This window comes from Gymnoscopelus braueri, assembly GCF_963280865.1.
Source record: "Gymnoscopelus braueri genome assembly, chromosome: 9".
Classification (NCBI taxonomy): Eukaryota; Metazoa; Chordata; class Actinopteri; order Myctophiformes; family Myctophidae; genus Gymnoscopelus; species Gymnoscopelus braueri.
Window position 1 is genome coordinate 56,301,164 of NC_137610.1, and position 20,865 is coordinate 56,322,028.

A 20,865-nucleotide genomic window follows, 5' to 3' on the forward strand; every position below is an offset into this window, starting at 1 on the left:
GTCGTAATGCCTGATTTATACTTAGCTGTACACAGTAGTGCAGTGGTGTAAAGTAACAGTGGTGTAAAGTAACTATGTACATTAACTCAAGTTCTGTACTTAAGTACAATTTTTAGGTATTTTTACTTTTACTTTCCAATTGTCTATAATTTTACTTCTACTCCACTACATCTCAGAGGCAAATATTGTACTTTTACTCCACTACAATTATTTAAAAAATGTAGTTGTTACTTGATATAAATTCTTATTATAAAACATACATTAACCACTTTAGCCTTATTTTATACCTAGGCTATTTGAAAATAGCTGATCTACAAGCTCACGACGCGTTGTGAGCTTGTAGATCTGCTATTTTCAAACATTTTAGTACTTTTACTTTTGGTACTTTAGGTACATTTTGATACCAATATTTTTGTACTTTTACTTAAGTAAATTTTAAATTCCGGACTTTTACTTGTAACAGAGTACTTCTACATTGCAGTATTGATACTTAATTGTTGATACTTAAGTAAAATATGTTGAGTACTTTTTCCACCACTGGCTGTAGACAGTAGTGTAGGTACTGTAGACAGTAGTGTAGGTACTGTAGACAGTAGTGTAGGTACTTAGGTACTGTAGACAGTAGTGTAGGTACTGTAGACAGTAGTGTAGGTACTTAGGTACTGTAGACAGTAGTGTAGGTACTGTACTGCTGGAGCAACCATGGCTACCTGTAACATTCTGTATGTCATTTGTTTTCCTTGGGCGTCCAGCAGGGTTAAAATATTTTCAAATAGTGTGTTTTTTCACTGTCGTTGGTAGTTTTGTGAATGAGCGTGTTGGCCTTCACCAGAAGAGAGGGAGGTGAATAAACAGTCTTATAGTCACCCCGAAGCAGGGTTCAAAGACACTGGTGTCCCTTCCACTGGGGGCCACATTCCTCCTGGCCAGGGGACAATGACCATATTGAGCCCACACTGACGGCTACATGGCAGCATGTCATTAGCTTTACTCAATGGGCTGATTTAAACTCATATTAACCAGGAAGTGCACAGATAGTGAGCGTGCACACACACACACACACACACACACACACACACACACACACACACACACACACACACACACACACACACACACACACACACACACACACACACACACACACACACACACACACACACAATGTGTCGCTGATGATGTGCGTCATGCAACAAGTGTCTCTATTCATTGACATGGCGTTATTGAGCATAATGACTTGGTGAAGGCTGCTTGTTCTTGTCTGATTATCTGAGACACTGAACTCACTTTCCAGGCAGAATTGCAGCTTTGTCTCTAGGACAATGGTCAGCTCATTTAAGCCCCAAATTAGTCTCATGATTCATATTTAACGAAGTTATCGCTTTAATATTATGCCCTGCTTAAGTTGACAGTGATTTCTGCTGGCCAGTGAGCAGTGCCTTTCAGGGGTAAACAGTGTTATGCTGTAGGTTGATGTTATTAACTAACTAGAACTGCTTTCGTTTGACATTCAAGCACAAATGCTAAAGTGCAATGTGGAGGTCCGTGACCCTAATGCATATCAAACTGGGGGTGGCTAAGTGTTAGTATAGAGTACAGAAGTCATGACGTCACTCGTTCATCCCCTGGGTCGTAAAGTAATGTCTCTATGGAGAATAACATTGGGTCATCTTAGAATCGTCTCATATAAGAATTGTGGTCCAAAAATAAACAAACTGTCTCTGCAATATTGTCAGGGACGAGGCTCTGTATCGTTTATGATAGTCAGTCACTTATATTTGATTCAGTCTTGTTTCTGGGGAACATTTTTAATATCCGTAAGAGTCAAACCGCCGGGGATCATTTGTTTATTTTTGGAACACAGTTCTTATTTGACGCAATATTAAACACGTCTATGGAAATTCAGAATGGGGGGGAAAACGCGACCCAGGTAGGATGTGTAAATTACGTCAGACTTCGATGCTCTATACTACTTAAAAATGTTAAAATAAACCCTCATCCAACAGAGCGTGTGTGTGTGTGTGTGTGTGTGTGTGTGTGTGTGTGTGTGTGTGTGTGTGTGTGTGTGTGTGTGTGTGTGTGTGTGTGTGTGTGTGTGTGTGTGTGTGTGTGTGTGTGTGTGTGTGTGTGTGTGTGTCCACGTACAGGTGGTGACGAACAGAGACACCCTGGAGACGTTGCTGTGCATAGCCTACGTGTTCGAGGTGTCCACCAGCGAGCACGGTGCCCAGCACCACATCTACAGGCTGGTCAAAGACTGACCGACCGCGCTGTGCCACCGCCACGGCTCTGCTCCGCTGCTCTGAACTCAAAACACTACAGCACCTCAACCAAGCCAACAGCAAAACACTAAACAATGGACTCCACTTCCTCTGTAAAACGTACCGAGTTCAATGTCAGGACCCAGGGGAACACACTGGCTGTGTCAGCAGCTAGCATTCCCAGGAACAGTGAGAGCAGCAGGGGAAGAAGACGGGCTGGATTTGGGACACTGTGGAAGTTGATTCGGGGATTTTGTGTGAAGAGGAGGCTACTACAACACAAATACAATGCACACACACACACACACACACACACACACACACACACACACACACACACACACACATCAGAGGTGTGGAAAATAATCGATTCTACGATGCGCTGCGATTCGTTGCGTCCGTGACATGATCAATTTATAGCCGTTTATTTATTGTTTATTTTCTGGTCTCTGGTTGGACAGTAAAAGTTGTGAAATTGCAATTAGTTCCGGAAGCAATGTTGCATTAGCCTGAGGCTACGAGCTCAATCCATGGTCTTGAAGGGCGGACCCAAACACAGCCGCCTGGATTTGTGCGTGGCTTCCTATTGCTTCACCAATCTATGTCCCCGCCTCCCCTCCCCTCCCCCCCTCGGCCTGTGCACGGAGCACGCTGACGTCACCAAATTTAGAGCGACGCCCCTCTGCACTCTGATTGGTTAGGAGATAACAAGGTCCAAGACCATCGTTCTTGCATCGCTCCCCCAGGCTTTTTTTCTTTTGTAACAAAAAAAAAAGCCTGGGTTTCCGAGGCTAATGTTGCATTGACATGCACAATATTTTTTTTATTTTAATGTTAAGGCATTTATGTCAAGGAGGAGAGTGATTATACATGCATCACAGCAGTTTATCAATACAAAAAGTAGTTCAATATGTATCTGACTGCTTATCCTCCTATAATTCTACAAAGCTCTGTGAGCAATTGATCTGAATTTGCACACAGCCATTGACCATTACCATGTGCACGGAACAGCGAAGCCCATTTTTCGATTTCACCAAATCTCAGCTGTTTATTAGCGTTTTTGTGTTCGCTGGCTCCCGGGTTGCCAGATCATGTGCGCATATCCCCCCACGGGTATGGACTAGTATTAATTATTCCAAAAATTGCCATGCTGTGCAGAAATACAATAAAGAGAGATGCATCGAGATACATCGTAGAATCAAATTGAATCGTTATGAGGTGAATCGTAATCGAATCGTGAGGCCAGTGCCGATGCACACCTCTAACACACACACACACACACACACACACACACACACACACACACACACACACACACACACACACACACACACACACACACACACACACACACACACACACACACACGCACAGAAGAGGACTTATGGTATGTTGTGGTCTCTTGCACCGAAGGAGCCAACTAAGACGTTGCATGAAGAAGGTTGTGGTTTCATCTCATTTAACTAGTGCTTGTTTGACTTAGTTTCCTTTTACACTCATCATGCATGTGCAGGGGACGGTTTGCGACATGGACTTGTGAAGAGTTGGGCTGCCCGAGGGCGCCACCTAGTGAATAGAAATATGAATAACAGTGAGAAAAAAAGAAAAAAATACGGAGTCGAGACTGAAACCTCCTCTTCTGCACCTCCATAATGTATTGCAGTTTTTTTTGTGCCAATCTTTTGTGTTATTTGATGAGGCATAATAATGTACAGTGCCACATCCATCTCCTCTGAACATTATGAAAGAATAGAGGCTAAAGAATTGTGATTTTTTTTTGAAAATAACTATATTGTATTCATCTCGTTTGATGTTGTTTAATGTTCAGTATTTCTTGTACTGTCTTGTTACTGTTTTTTTGGATGACAAAACAAAAACAAACAACTTCTGACTCCAACAAAAGGCACATAATAACACTGCTAACTTGAACCAGATTTATTTGGATCTGTAAGCTGATTACAGAGTTGATTGTAACTTGCCCTGAGGCGTCAGATGGAAAATACAAAGTGTTTCTTTACATAACCTGTGTGTCTGTCGCTGGATTTTAGATTCCAAGAATGTAACCTGGTTGTAATCACTGGATCAGTGGTTTTCATGTGAAGGAACCCCAAATTGATATATATTTGGCCGCGGACCCCCATCTGAAAATGTTTTGTGCCAGGGACCTCCAGGGACCTTTACTATGTTTGAATAGCCAAAGTACAAAATATGGTTAAAATGATTGTGGTGCTATATTAACACATTTAGCTGGGGACCCCCTAGTACCCCCTCAAGGACCCCTGGGGGTCCCCAGACACCACTTTGAGAACCACTGCTATAGATTATTGGTTCTCAACTTTGGGCAAATGTACCCTTAGGGGGTCTGGAACGCTTTGAGTGTACAGGTTTGTGCACAAGTAAAATGTGACATTTAAGGCTTAATATTTCTACAATTGCTCCAAAACCTGTGGCTAGCCAGCATTATGGGCATAAACAATACGTTGGGTAAATGTAGGTGATAATGACGAAATCATGTAGACTTTACATTATTTCCCACATTCTGTATTTGTTTTACATTTTGGAAGAAAACTAAATAGATTGTAGATTGGGCTCCCAGAGATCTGCTCACATTGCTGGTTTAGTATGGACACTCTGTACTGTATAGTATGGAAGCCTGCAGTGCCATCTAGTGGGCAAGAGACGTCATCACATTTTTCAAAAAACTCTGTTTTCCATCTTTTCTTTCAGCCTTCAGTCTAGCAGCAGCACAGAACACAGTATAAGAACTGGAGGATTGGTCTAACACACTTTGAAGATCAGTCAAGGAGGGGGGCTTGTCTTTAGCAACATTATAACGCTTCTATTCTGAGGCTTTGGCAACCAACTACAAGTGGCAGCGCCAGCTTTTCATGTGATGTATCAGTGGGTGAAACCGTGCCAATTGCCATGTGATCCACCGGTGGCAGTTCAAAACCAAAGAATGATTATGAGTTTTAGTGTTAAGTGCCCACTGCTTCTTATGCCAAACTCTAAACTGGGGCACAAGCCCAGTCAGATACTTTACAGGGGGCTTACAATGGCAGCCTTCTGCGGAGCGGCTATTTCCATCCTTTACTTCCCCTTCTTGTTTCTCATACACAATAAGAATTGACATTTTATATTTTCATTTAAACAATGCTGCTGTTTATCCATAGTGGGAGGTGGGGCAGGGACATTACCTTTTTGTCATTTGTAATTTAATATCTAAAATATCTAGGATTCAGCAGTGGTGGAAAGTAACTAAGTACATTTACTTAAGTACTGTACTTAAGTACAATTTTGAGGTATTTGTACTTTACTTGAGTATTTCCAATTTCCAATACTTTTACTTCTACTCCACTACATCTCAGAGGCAAATATTGTACTTTAACTCCACTACAATTATTTGAGAACATTAGTTACTAGTTACTTTTCAGATAAATTATGATATTATGAAACATACATTAACCACTTTAGCCCTGTTTTATACATAGGCTATTTGAAAATAGCCGATCTACAAGCTCACAACGCGTCGCGAAGCGACGCGTTGTGAGCTTGTAGATCTGCTATTTTCAAACATTTTAGTACTTTTACTTTTGGTACTTTAAGTACATTTTGATGCCAATACTTTTGTACTTTTACTCAAGTAAATTTTTAATTCTGGACTTTTACTTGTAACAGAGTATTTTTATTTTGCAGTATTGGTACTTTTACGTAAGTAAAGAATTTGAGTACTTTTTCCACCACTGGGATTCAGTCTGAATACTAAACTATACTACTATACTTCATTGTATAAATTATAGGCAATGCTGTTCAACTGCAGTGACTGCATGTTTTTTGCAGAGACCATGGGAGTCTTCCCTTCTCTACTTGTTCTGTTTATTTAACCACTTATATAATTAGTCAATCTCTTTGCTGAAAACAGCAGATCTGCAAACAAATAAACTAAAAACTGTTTGTAAACCGAAGGTAAGTGGTTCAAGACCACCGTGGGACACATTATCACTCTGTGTTCAATATCATTTGAATACTAAATTCTAAAAGGTAAAGTATTTCATCGTCAACTTAAGCTTCTATGTCTCTGTGGCACACGTACAGTAATAGATCAGTATTATGGTCAGTATGGTCAGTATCGTGGTCCAGGGACCTCCAGGGGTGCTTGAGGGGGTTCCAGGGGGTTCCAGGGGTTCCCCAGCAAAATGGTTGATTGTTAGGAAACAAATGGACCCCATATGGAACCAAATACGGGTCCATTTGGTTCCATTTGTACACTGTCAGAGTTACGGTTTGAAACCAAAAAGAAATGCATGGGTTCCTGAGGCTAGAGTTATGGGGGTCTGTGGCCTTATATAGCCTATTACTGTATATATTACTGTATATACCAAACTGGGGGACCTTGAAATTTAAAAAAAGGTTTGAGAACTACTGGTGTAAAGGTTACTACTCCATAAATACTGGCAACAACAGTGTGAGCCAGACTGGGTCCATTTATCCACTAACCCGCTGTTAGCTGTAAAGTGAGAATGAAGCTCAGACAAGCAGACAATAGGTGAGAGAGACATGCATGAGGAGGAACACATGAAACTGAGACACAAAATGGCTTAATGGGGATAATCTCATTTGTTGGAATTCTGGCAGCTATACTGCGTGCCAACGTCTCGTCACCACGCGGGGGGGGGGGGGCGTGGCATAGATAGCTGCAGCCATACTGGTGGGGGGCAATGTTAAGTCAACCTGTTTATATACCCCACAAAGATGTCCGCCGCTACCAAATGACACTTGTTGACGCCCCCTTCAGGGTTTTTGGCGCGCAGTCTGTCAGAACCACTGTTGGTACAAGATCTACTGGAATTCTCTGTTTGGAACAAAAAAATAAATAAACATCTTGATTTTTACACCAACTGGTTCTTGCCATGCATAACTGTGCATGGGAAGTTACAGAGAATAGGCCTATATGCACAATACATTTCTGCAATAGCCTACATGTACTACTACTATTCATGGAGGAGGAAAAAAAGTTAGGAAATGTAGCCAATCCCTAACAAAACATGGTAGGCTAGTATTTATGGGCTTGCGTTCTACATTCACATCATCAGACACATCACAATTTTTTATAGGGTCTGAGATAATAAAAAAGAAATCGAATACAAAATGAGATTATACAATAATGATGGACATGCATGGTTCCCCAATATAACGCCCGAAGCCTGGAAGTAGCTGGCATATAGGCCTAACTTTAGGTTACAGAAGCTGTCACTTTGATCATCAACTTCATGTTCAAATGTGTTTACCTGTACTCTACAGGTAAACACATGATCCACAGGCTGTAGATCATATGTCACACTAAACAAAAATGGAGCTAAATAGTGCTAAAAGTGGTTCTTTGAATCGTGATTATGCTATACTAGACTCAGGGTGGGAGGTGTATTGCACTCTGATACATAAAAATAAAATAGCCGGCGATGGGATTAAAATGCTTTTTATTGAACAATACCGGAGATACGGGTACTTATCGCGGTGCCGATCGCCTTGTAACATCTGTGGCACTTGGGTATTAAAGCACTTTATATTTTAAACCTGAACGTTTATGTACATGTGAGAGTTGGCAATGTCAAAAAATGGAAAACCAGGAACTCTGGGCTCTGTCATGGTATGTATGACAGTCATGTTTCAGGGCTAGGCCTAATGTAGCCTACTGTTGATTGAGAAGCAGTTTCTAGTGGCAATAATAAATAAACAAATAATAGCCTAATAAAAAAATATCCATATAAAGTCATAGTGCGAGAGAGATAAACAAAACCAGCAAATAGAAGCGCCACCATGCAGCGTCAGAAAGCTGGTGACATTCTAACTCTCTAGTGAATGGTTTGTCCTTCTGGTTTGATTGATTGAAATTGTTATTAGGCAAAATAATGTAAAACAACACAGTTACATTTATAATACTTTTGTCTAAAAGGTCCTGGTTCCTTTTGCCAAATCGGAACTAGGAAAAACTTTGAAAAATTGGTGCACCTGGTTCTTGGAACCTCTGGCTCTTGCAACAAGATATTAAACTGAATACCCTACCTATAGCATCTATTGGCCATTTTAGGAATTTACTTAATAACCTAGCCATGCATGGTTCACATGACGGTCGTCTGCCACGACAGTCATGGATTAACTTCAACCTGGTTTTTGCACTTTCTCCATATTTGGCCGGTACATCTACATAAACGTTCATATTTCAAATATAAAGTGCTTACCCTATGGCCTCGGATGTTACAATTATGTACGGGCCCTCAAAAGTACCTGTATCTTCTGTATTGTTCAATAAAAAGGATTGTAATCCGATCGGTGGCCATTTTCTCCGTTTTTTTGCCTTTCAATTTAGTGACCCTATCGGCTGGGAGGTGTATTGCACTCTGATACATTATAACTCTATGAGAAAATGGCCACCTATTGGATTAAAAAGCTTTTTATTGAACAATACAGAACATACGGGTACTTCTGAGGCCCCGTGTATGATTGTAACATCCGTGGCCATGTGATAAGCACAAGAGAAAGTGCAAACACCAAGTCGAAGTTCATCCATGACTGTCATGATGAATTTCATTAATAACCGTGCATTACTGTTAACTGTTTTAACTGATGGTTGTCAACATTATAGTTTGTCTTTGTTGTTTTTATGTTATAAATGTGTGTAATCTCGGCATCATTGTAAATTGTCTCCCTCAATGATCTCTCCCAGAATTAAAAAAAAAAAAGGTTGAATGAATTACGCATGAGCAGGTCTCCATGCACCTCCTCCTCCTCCTCCTGCAGGTGACACACACCTGCAGCCACACACACACACACACACACACACACACACACACACACACACACACACACACACACACACACACACACACACACACAGCAGATCAGACCATTAGATCCTCATGTCTCATGCCTGACCACACCATCATGTCCAGCACATCTCTAATTAAACTGTACATTCTCATCCTCATGGTCTGATGTCCAGCATTACGCGCGATGAACGTCCCATGGGGTCTGCTGTCCATGGTGAGCCTGGTGGTCAGCATGGTGGTCAGCCTGGTGGTCAGCATGGTGGAGTCCCGGTGCTCCCCCACCTCCTACTACAAGAACTGCTGGATCCGCCGCCTCCCCGGGCTGTTCGTAGACATAGAGGAGTCCCAGCGCAGAGGCGCGCAGCTCCTCAGGTCTTACCAGGAGGAGACGGCGCTCAAATGCAGCCGATCGTGTTGTCTGACCACAAACTGTGAGTATCTATAGTCAGAGCCCAGTGGTTCTCAAACCTTTTTCATGTCAAGGACCCCCAAATCGAAATGTATTTGGCCGTGGACCCCCATTTCAAATATTTTTTTTTTTTAAAAGTATCAATACTGCAATGTAGAAATAATCTGTTACAGGTAAAAGTCTAGGAATTCCAAATTTACTTGAGTCAAAGTACAAAATGATTTGTATCAAAATGTACTTGAAGTACCAAAAGTAGAAAGTACTCATCATGCAGAATGTCCCATTTCACAAGTTTTCAAATGTATAAAATGCATAAATATCTTTTGAAAATAGCAGATCTACACGGATGCGATGCACTGTGAGCTTATAGATCTATTTTCAAATGGCCGAAATGTATATAGGTCTATGTATGTTTTGTAATAATAATCAAAATCTACAAAGTAGTAACTAAAGTTTTCAAATAATTGTAGTGGAGTAAAAGTAGAAGTAAAATTATTTGAAATTGGAAATACTCGAGTAAAAAATATATTTTTTTAACTTAAGTACAGTACTTGAGTACATTTACTTAGTTACTTTACACCACTGTTCAAGTTACTTATTTTCATTTTGTTAGAATAAGTCTTAGATGCATAATGTAATGTAATGTAATGTATGTAATGTAAATGCTCTATATTGACATGTGATCACTGCTATAGAATGTTTGCCATCTCACCAGCTCTTTAAAAAACTGTTAAAGAGGAAACAGAAAATAAATGTTCCAGTCAGGATACCAATCTGATCCAATCAAGATGTAATATACAGGATGATGTAATATACAGGATACACTACAGCCAGGATAATATAATAATATATAATAATATACAGGAAACACAACCAAATAAACTAAACTGGAGCTGGAACACAAACATGAAATGAAGCTGATAAATATGTTAGTTTATTATGTAAGAGCTGGAGAGACCGGAAGACTCCTGTTACTGAACAAACTGAATACAGAGCTTTAACTGTTTGAAAACATACTTTTTGTTTCAAAACATCACTTACACTACACGTACCTTTTTTAATATGACCTTACATTGATTATTAGGCCAGTGGTTCTCAAAGTGGGGTCTGGGGACCCCCAGGGGTCCTTGAGGGGGCTCCAGTGGGTCCCCAACAAAATATGTTATATACTATTATAGCATCAAAAAATCAGTTGAACCACTTTAACCCTTTTTGAACATAGCCGATCTACAAGCTCACACGGCTTTTTGAAATAATTGTGAAACATTAACAACACAAATCTTGAATGGAGGGTCCCTGGCAAAATAAACATTTTCAGATGGAGGTCTGCGGCCAAATACATGTTAATTTGGGGGTCCTTGACTTGAACCCCTGAGCAGGTCAAATTAGGCTACAATGGTATCGTAGCCTAATTATTGATAAGCCCCTAATCTGTTCTTTTCCTTCATAGTTTCCTGTAACCTGGCGATATTCCACTATGATACTATTCAAGAAAATGTGAACTGTTTTCACCTCCATTGTCCCTCGCTGGAGAGCTGCATTCTGAGTCAAAGAAGCAACGTCATTCTGTACAATATCACAAAGGGTGAGTCTCTGAGCTGACATCATATATCATATATATATATCAATATGTCCAAAACTGTTGCTTTTCAGGATTCAAATTCAAAAGTTCATTCAACCTTTATTTAAGATTCTCGGAGAGATCAATTGAGGGAGACCCTCATTTACAATGATGCCGAGATTACACACATATAAATAACATAGGAGTAACAAGAAAAACAATAAAGTTGACACAAACCGTTAAAACAATTGCATGTTAACATCAATCAGTTAAAACAGTTGCATATGGGTAAGACACGGTTATTATATAGATTCCTAAAATGGCCAATAGATACTAGGGTATTCAATTTAAGCTCTTGTTGCAAGAGGTTCCAAGACTCAGGTGCACCAAAGCTGAAAGCAGCCTTTCCCTGTTCTGAATTGGCAAAAGGAGCCAACAGGATTAGCCAATCGCTGGAGCGGGTTAGAATGTGATTAGGTTTCAGACGTAGCATGGATGAGATATAAGGTGGTAATTTACCAACCAGGGCTTTATAAATAAAAAGATGCCAATGACTATTGCGTCTCTCAGTCAGAGAAGACCAGCCCACTTTATCATACAAGGCACAATGATGGGTGTTGTAGCTATCACCAGTAATAAATCTCAGAGCTGAGTGGTAAACTGTGTCCAGAGGCTTGAGTGTGGAGGCGGCTGCATGACGGTAGATTATATCTCCGTAGTCTAGTACTGATAGAAATGTGGCTTCAATAATCCTTTTCCTACAGAGTATGGGGAAGCTGGCTTTATTCCTATATAGGCAGCCAATCTTTTGACGGAGTTTTACAACGAGGTTATTTATGTGATGTTTGAAATTAAGCTTGTCGTCCAGCCATATACCAAGGTATTTGTATTCTGTGACTTTTTCTATTGATGATCCATTGGTGGTGGTGATAAGGAGATTGGAGTGGTCTATGTGTTTGGATTTGGAGAAGACCATGAATTTGGTTTTATTGTCGTTAAGTGTTAGTTTAAGACTGGTAAAGGAGTGTTGTAGGGAGTTAAAGGAGAGTTGTAATTGTTCTATGGCCAATACAGGGGAGTCAGCGGTACAGTATAAAATTGTGTCGTCAGCATAGAGATGGATTTGACAGCCACATAGTGAGGAAACAATATCATTAATATATATAGTGAACAGGACAGGGCCTAGAATGGATCCCTGTGGTACGCCGGATTTAACCGGCAGGAAATCAGACTGCCCACCTCCCAACTTCACACATTGACGTCTGCCACACAGATAATTTGCGAACCAACTGCAGGCGTTCTTATCAAAGCCTGAGAGTAGCAGATCTACAAGCTCCAAGTGGATCTGCTAGCGTTCTGTGATGCTGTAGTATGATCAAGTTGGGTGTTCATTTACGGGGAAAAAACACAAACACGTAGAATATGGAGATAAGAGAAACACTAACTTTTTTTTATGAATAAAGAGTATTTCTGTCTAATCTGTATGGTAGAGTATGTTAATACAATATAACTTATATAATTGGGGTGGTTGTGTGTTGTCTCCCTGATCTTCTATCGAGACATTATTTAGATGGTGTCAAAGGTCATGTCTCACCTAGACACAGGATCTGACATGAAGTTTGACCTGATGGTCAAGATTACATTTATCCCCAGAGCAAGCAGGCCGGCTCTATTAGCTCAATGGTAAAAATGTCAGCACTTGTGCAGGAAACCGGGTTCAAATCCGGGATAAAAGAGGACAGTTACAGAGTGCAGTGCAGCTTTAACTATCAAAGAAACATTAAAGATAATAGACTGTTGATAAATAGCTGTCATATTGTGGACTGAGAGAAGAGCCAAGGAGCAGATAAGATATGATGAGTCATACCTGGGTCTTATGTCACACAGGTGTAGATCCTGACCTGCTGGTGTTTGGGAAGTACTTCACGTCCAATGGCAACGTGCGCCTGTGGCCGCACCTGTCCGGCGGCCGGGTCAACGCCTCAGAACCCCTGCCCTCAGAACCCCTGCCCTCAGAACCCCTGGCCTCAGAACCCCTGGCCTCAGAACCCCTGGCCTCAGACAAAAGGCAGTTCAACCGGCCACCCTTGCCCCCTGCGCAGCCGTCTGCTTCATCAGCATCCACCGCAAGATCCTCCAAAACAACACCAACACCGTCACCCACTTCAACCCCCTCCACCTCCACCTCCACCCCCTCCACCTCCTCCTCCACCTCCACCTCCACACCGCAGAGCGCTGCTAGTCAACACACAACCTTTTCAACAACCACATCAGCTTTGTCCCAAGGTTATTAGAATTTTAGACATTTTCATTCGTTTTTTGTCTTTTGTTGTCTTTGTGTCTTTTGTTGTTTTTAATTTCTGTTTAGTCTTGATTAGTTTTGGAAGCGGGTTTGCTAGTTCAGTATTTTGTGAAAAGGCTTAGTTTTAAACAAATTTCACTTTGATTTGAGATACTTTTAGTTAGTTTTGTATACGGTTTCAGTCAATTATCATATGTGTGTAAAGCCTCATTTTTAATTCAGTTAACTAAAATGTTGTTTTTCTTTTGCTCCAATTCTAGTTGTAGTTCTTATTCATTAGTTTTTAGTTCACTATAATAACCATGCTTTTGGTCCTTCCCTCCATAGACCAGGTGGGGACCGATGCACCCACCACCCTCTCTGACCCGCCACACACCTCCATCACTGACGGTACCACCACCACATCAACGCCACCTCCACCCCCTACGTCCCCCCATCATGTCCCCTACACCACCCACACCACCCCTACCTTCCCCACATCTATGGAGACTACTACCACCACCACCAACCCCCCCTCTCAGGTAGGCATTTTGAAAGTATAAAATGATAAATATTATGGCCGGATTTGGCCATACTATTTATTTTGATCATTGGTACCGGTCATTTCTTTGTAAGATATGTGTCATATATCTACCCTGTGCGATGTTTGTTTACAAAGCCCAATAGGCAAACAGACATGTCATGTTTTATGTATGTTTCAACGTCCAATGCCAAAAACACAATTCAATCATTAATGACAATATTATGCTCTATGCACAGCAGACATTATTTGCAAGAACTTTGGCTGCTTCCTTCACATGTGTTACTAATTAAGGCTCTTCCATCACATGTGTGTTACTAATTAAGGCTCTTCCATTTAGTGTGTTACTAATTAAGGCTCTTCCATCACATGTGTGTTACTAATTAAGGCTCTTCCATCACATGTGTGTTACTAATTAAGGCTCTTCCATCACATGTGTGTTACTAATTAAGGCTCTTCCATTTAGTGTGTTACTAATTAAGGCTCTTCCATCATGTGTGTTACTAATTAAGGCTCTTCCATCACATGTGTGTTACTAATTAAGGCTCTTCCATTTAGTGTGTTACTAATTAAGGCTCTTCCATCACATGTGTGTTACTAATTAAGGCTCTTCCATCACATGTGTGTTACTAATTAAGGCTCTTCCATTTAGTGTAGCAGTCTTTCCAGTGAGCCAACATGCACAATAGTAGCATCCTGACTCTGTTTGACCATGATAATAATAATAATAATAATAATAATAATAAACTTAATTTGTATAGCACCTTTCATGACATGAAATGCAGCTCAAAGTGCTTTACAGAGCGAGAATACAATTGCAGTTACAACTAATTTAACAATAAAGCAAAAAAGAAAAGAATAAAACAACAATAAAATAATAGCAAAAAGGCAGTGAATCAGGCAATACAGTGAGGACATGGATAACAAAATCAACCAAAAAAATCATCTAAAAGCAGGAGTGAAGAAGTAGGTCTTGAGCTGTGCTTTAAAGCTATCGACAGAGGCTGCCTGTCTTAGGTGTAAAGGGAGTTTATTCCACGCTGTCGGTCCGTAGAAGCAGAATGCTGCTTCACCGTTTTTCTTATAAGTCATTGTAGGCACCTCGAGCAGGTCAGCACTTGAAGACCTGAGGGCCCGGTTTGGAACATACTGTATCTAGGCAGGCAGTCAGAGAGGTAGGAAGGTGCCAGACCATTTAGAGCTTTATAAACTATTAAAATAATTTTAAAACCAATCCTAAAAACAACCGGGAGCCAGTGTAGTGAAGCTAGAACTGGAGTGATATGTTCCCTCATCTTAGAATGGAACACAAGGAAGCTATGCACAGAACCTATTGTCTGTATGACTATTAACCCATTGAGACCTGAAGCCGATTCTACATGTCTCCTAAATCTCAACAGTATTCTGAAAAACGTATGTTTCTATATCAGTGGTGCTCAATCTTTTTAATGTCAAGGATCCCCAAAATTATATGTATTTGGCCGCGGACCCCCATCAAAATATGTTGTTCCAGGGACCCCCAGAAGCAAAGATTTGAGTTACAAATGTTCGCTTTAAAAATATATATATTCAAATATTTGCACACATTTTCACGATTTTTCAAAAATAGCAGATCTACAAGCTCGTAGCGCGGCACTCGGTGCCGCGCTACGAGCTTGTAGATCTGCTATTTTTGAATATCCCAAAGTGCAAAATAATGCTTTTTTGCTAAAATCTAAAAATGACACAGATCCAGGTCTTAATGGGTTAATCATCAACTAACATGTCATGCTTGGTGACAGGCCTACTCCCAGGGGCCCACGGTGCCCAGCAGTCCCGCGGCGCACGCCAGCGAGGCCCCGACCACCATGGGCCTGATGGCCAACGTGGAGAGCAGCCAGCACTACCCGCCCAACGACACCAAGGTGTACCTGGGGGGGAGGAACCACAGCGAGGGGGGAGGAGGAGGAGGAGGAGGAGGAGGAGGAGGAGGAGGAGGAGGAGGAGGAGGCCAGGCCGGCGAGGAGGAGGAGGAGGACCAGGACAGCCACGGCGAGGAGCTGGGGCCCGGCTGGCACGTGGGCCCGGCCCACAGCCTGCTCATCGCCGCCGCCGCCTGCGTGGCCGTGCTCCTGAGCTGCTGCTGCTCCGTGGTGGCGGCCATCAGCTGGAGGGGGCGGCGGAGGAGGAAGGGACGCTACAGGACCGCCTGGCGAGGACGGCGGGGCTCCATGAGGCTCGTTAAGTACGTCCTGGTCAGGGAGGGCGGGGCTCCATGAGGCTCGTTAAGTACGTCCTGGTCAGGGAGAGCTCCTGAAGGCGGTCGGCGGGCCGCTGGGGGGGCGTGTGGGGGGGGGGAGCGGGAGCCGGAATAGGCTCTATGCACAGCAGCCATGATGGAAAGAAATTGGGCCTCTTCCTTACATCCTTAAAGGAGAGATCCGGACATTTTAAGTGTTATCTTTGATGTGTCGCTAATCACTCACCATCATTGAAATGGACGTTGAGTTATTCCAGAGATACTCAAACAGGCACTGAAAGTCCCCGACGAGCTAACGCTAATGCAGAACGAGCTAACGCTGGTTTGCTTGTTTCTCTCCCAGAACCTGGCAACTCGGTGTTGCCAGGGAGAGAAACAAGCAACCAGCGTTAGCTCGTTCTGCATTAGCGTTAGCTCGTCGGGGACTTTCAGTGCCTGTTAGGGTATCATGAGACTCCACAATGAGCAGTAGTAGAGAAAATACTAACTTTGCATCGGTTATAATAGACGATTTTCACTCTTACACGGGCTCCCATTATGCCAACGGAGGGGGTCGACAGACTGCATGACACGGGACTCTCTGAAATAACTCAACGTCCCTTTCAATGATGGTGAGTGATTAGCGACACATCAAAGATAACACTTAAAATGGGCGGATCTCTCCTTTAACAGGTGTTAACAATGATTCTAATGAAGGCTCTGTTCCATTCTGGTCAAACAGAGTCAGGGTGCTGAGACAGTATTGTTCATGTTGGCTCACTGGAAACACTCTGCTACGGTGGGTCTCAAATTGGGGTCCAGGGACCCTCGTGGTTCTTTGAGGGGGTTCCCCTTACGAGTGTGTAACTCTGAGAGTGTACAAATGGAACCGAATGGACCCGTAAGGGTCCATTCGGTTCCATTTGTACACTCTCAGAGTTATGTTGGTCCTAGAAATTAAAACGTTTGAGAACCACTGTGCCACACGAAATGGAACAGAGCCTTCATTAGTATCATTGGTATCACCTGTGAAGGAAGTAAGGAAGAGGCCCAATTTACTTCCAATATGGCCGCTGTGCATAGAGCCTGTATGGTCGGAGCTAAGGTTTCAACGTTCTGAAATGTGTTTGGGTGACCATGTTTCCAAAAACCCAAACCGATTAAAAAAATAGCGAAAACAGCAGATGTATAAGCTCACAACGCTTTGTGAGCTTATACTGTAGATCTGTTGTTCTTGCAACTTTTCACAATTTCTTTGACGTTGTTTTGAATTTTTTATTTTCACCTGGTGTTTTCATCAGGATGGGGGTCCATTATTTGAGGACTTAGTACACCTAGTGACGGCACCTTTCAACGGATCAGAACAGAACGTAATAATCTATGGAAGCGCTCAAAACAAGTATTATGTGAATTGTGGTGAAAACCAGGACAATTTTGGTGGTGAATGCTGAACACCGGGAACATTTCAGCGTTTTATAGGTTTTTGTTGGGACTCGGGACACCCAGCTCGAAACTGGGACAATACCGGACAAACATGGACGTCTGCTCAGTGGTCACCATAGTTTACCAGAATTCATCTTAAGAGGGAATCCAGCAGGAGGTCGTATTCATATTATTAATATTGAATTATTCTAGAACAGTAAACGTATGTTTGATTCTTTGTGAAGGTTTGCCAAATGCCAAATGACATACAGTAGCAAAGCAGTGTGTAGATATAAAACCTTCCTTTATTTTAAGACAATTCAGAGGAAAATGTAGTCAGTGTTAGCCGAGACATGTGTAAACCTAAAATAGTCAATCTGGCTTGATAGTTTAATTTGCGAGGGATAAAGATCTAGCCAATGTACAAGCTCACATCACGTTACGAGCTCGTAGAACTAGTTTCGGCGTGAGAGAAACCATCGCACAATGGAGCAGTACATAGAATTATATTGTGTGCCAAAAACATGAAGTCCAAAGTTTGCTAGGAGGATTGCGGGTTGAGACAGAACGGGCGACACATCCAAGGTGGGATAATTTGCCTTGAGGAAAAATGATAGTGTCCGTTTGGCAGGCCTACATTTTGATGCACTCCAATACATTCTAAGTGATGTTGATGCCAAACCCCATGGCCCTTCCCCAGATGTCCTCCGCCCTACACTTAAGTGCATTGATGTGGGCTTCCAAGCAAGAAATGCTACAGTAACAAACACCAGAGTTGTTGGAAGCGCTCTGTGGGGCGGTGGTGATGTGCATTGGTGGAAGAAGTAGATTTTTATTTTTACTAAAAGTAATAGTATCAGTAAAATGCCTGTATTGAATTTGACTTGAGTAAAAGTACAAAAGTATTGGCATCAAAACATACTTTACAGTACCAAAGAAAAAGTACTCAATTTAAAAAAGAAATCTGTCAAACTTATTCTAAAACAGCCGATCTACAAGATCACAACACATGGCATTGGAACGCTTTGTGAGCTTGTAGATCGGCTATTTTTAATAGACACATTTTAAAATAGGGCTTAAAGAGTTGATGTATGTTTTGTAAAAAAAAAATTTAAATCTAGAAACAAGTAGCATAATTATTTTATTTTTTATACTTGAGTAAAGCAAATGAACCACAAAATGGTACTGAAGGACAGTTACTGTTAGTAAACGAACTCCATTATGTTCCAGCACCGCTGATGGGTGTGTGTTGGGTCTTGTGTCTCTAGATAGATTCATTATGCTCGCCTCCAGTCTCCCACACACATCTCTGGATGGCATTGAGTTTCTGGTGACCTAGAACTAAGAGGAGCAGAGCAGAGCAAAGCTGTTTAATGGGACTTGGGGGCTTTTTAAACAGCCCTGCAGCTGAATGCGTCCTTTGAGCGGGGACGACGCGCTCCTCACCCCATTAGGAGACGGAGAGTAGCACAGGATGGAGCACACTGGAGCATGGAGCAGGAGATGGGCACAACTGGCCCTGCTTGGTGTCAAATTAAGAGCTCTTTATGTTACGGCAACTTGAAGGAGCACTTCACCCATTTTGCAACCCGTCTTCATATAATTGGTCCTCACTCGTGCTCATAAGGTCTACTGCTGACACTTCAGAATCCAGTCATTTCAAACAAGATTTCAAACGGTTTTCTAAACTTTCTTTTTTATTAATGTAAGAACAATGGCTTCTATTTCAGCGTGCACACTTTCCAGTTAGAGTAAGGCTATAGCTTATATCAATGTCACTGGTAGGCAGGTTTCTGAACTGTCTGTAACCCAGGTTTCAAAAGGTTTCAAATAATGTTGTCACTGATGTCTGTGTCATACTGAGTCACTGCTGTCTGTGTGTCACTGCTGAGACACACCAACGCACGCACGCACACACAATCAGTCAAACAGATCAGTCACACCAGTGCTTGCAATTGGCAATCACTGCAGTTGTAGAGTGAGGTTCACACCACTCCAAAGCTGCTGCAGGTCTGTACCATATTCAAACAATACTCTACATTTCCAAACTTTATACATTTGATCAATTGATTGAAAAGTTATATTATGGCTTTTAGATCCCCATACTGATTGACCTGCTGGCACAACCTGCTGGCTGTGACAGATTGAATTGGTGAGTGATGAGGTTCAAATGTTTGTTTTGTTTTTTGAAATGTTTGTTTTAATTTGATTGTTTTTGGTTGGAATGTATTATTTTGAAAGTTATGCTTACTTGTAGATAAGCTGTTTCTGAGTTAATCAGTGATCTTGTAGATCTGCTGTTTTTGTTTATTTGATATTAATTTCGCCTTTTTGTATGAATCCACGCCAGGTTTATTTTCTTGATAAGAAAAAGGATCATGATGGCGAGCCAACTAAGCTGAACCCAAATTGAATGAAGTTTGTCCTACCAGGACGGGTAGGCCAAACAACAGCAGCCACACACTCATTTCCCCCCAATTAACACTACAGACTACACACTACTCTCCCCTCACACGGCCATTGCCCTCTGAGAATACCTACCAAGGACTGCTTAATGACTCTATTGGAATACTTTATACCTTGATGAATATACCTTGATTATATTGAACTGTTCTATGTTTTGTTTTATTTTTATTTTGATCAATACTCAGTATATTTTTCTTCAATCCTGACTCCTGCCTATTTAATTTAATGTTGCCATCAATATAATGTATTCCTCCACTCTTCACCTACCTCTGTCTGCAGTACTGGTCCTATAGCTATATTATGCTCTGCCCACTGTAAGCATAATGCTGCATAATTTTGGCGAGCCAGCTAGGAGGAGGTTTTTGATGTGCAACATTTAAATTAATATTGAGCTTGTAATAATCATGGAGGTATTTGACAAAATTGGTATCAAAATCCCAAAAGCAGTTTTGGTGAATGGGGGGGTAACTGAAACAGAGGATTATGAGGAGGTATTGGATGTTTTGAAGGGATATGGGGCTGTTATATGGGTCTGAAATAATCAAGGACACTGAATCTGAATTTAATCACCATATGGTTGTTGAATACTCCTCAGGGAGTGCGTTGTCTCTAGAGCCTCTTCTGCCATACAAATATCCCACTGATGACAAGCAAATACTTTCACTATTCAACTTCTGTGAGACATGTATACAGACAGTATAGGCAATACTAAGACAATACTAAGACAAAATCCTATTTGGCTGATTTAAGAAATTTGGCTCATGTGAGTGGAAAGGACTACAAGGAAGTTCTGAAGGACATGATGTCTCAAATTGGTGAATCCATTGCTGACCTCAAGTCAACAGAGGAACCAGAGCAAATAAACTTAAACACCCCAAA

At 41.6% G+C, this 20,865-nt stretch overlaps 2 protein-coding genes across 5 annotated transcripts in view; both read left to right on the forward strand.

Annotated features, from left to right (window-relative positions):
• Positions 1-2,275, forward strand: part of tead4 (TEA domain transcription factor 4) — a 66,443-nt gene extending 64,168 nt beyond the window's left edge. For all 4 annotated transcript variants that reach the window (XM_080438517.1, XM_080438519.1, XM_080438518.1 and 1 more), the window contains one exon: positions 2,148-2,275. In XM_080438517.1, coding sequence (XP_080294643.1) covers positions 2,148-2,261 — 114 coding nt within the window. In that variant the 3' untranslated portion in view covers positions 2,262-2,275. The remainder of the gene's footprint in view (positions 1-2,147) is intronic.
• A 6,997-nt stretch (positions 2,276-9,272) lies between these two features.
• mansc4 (MANSC domain containing 4) lies at positions 9,273-16,138 on the forward strand (the record flags this gene model as incomplete). Its single annotated transcript, XM_080438256.1, has 6 exons — positions 9,273-9,519; positions 10,948-11,082; positions 12,946-13,184; positions 13,693-13,881; positions 15,662-15,784; positions 15,878-16,138. The coding sequence occupies 6 exons, from the start codon at positions 9,273-9,275 to the stop codon at positions 16,136-16,138; spliced, it is 1,194 nt and encodes a 397-aa protein (XP_080294382.1).
• Between the last annotated feature and the right edge of the window lie 4,727 nt (positions 16,139-20,865).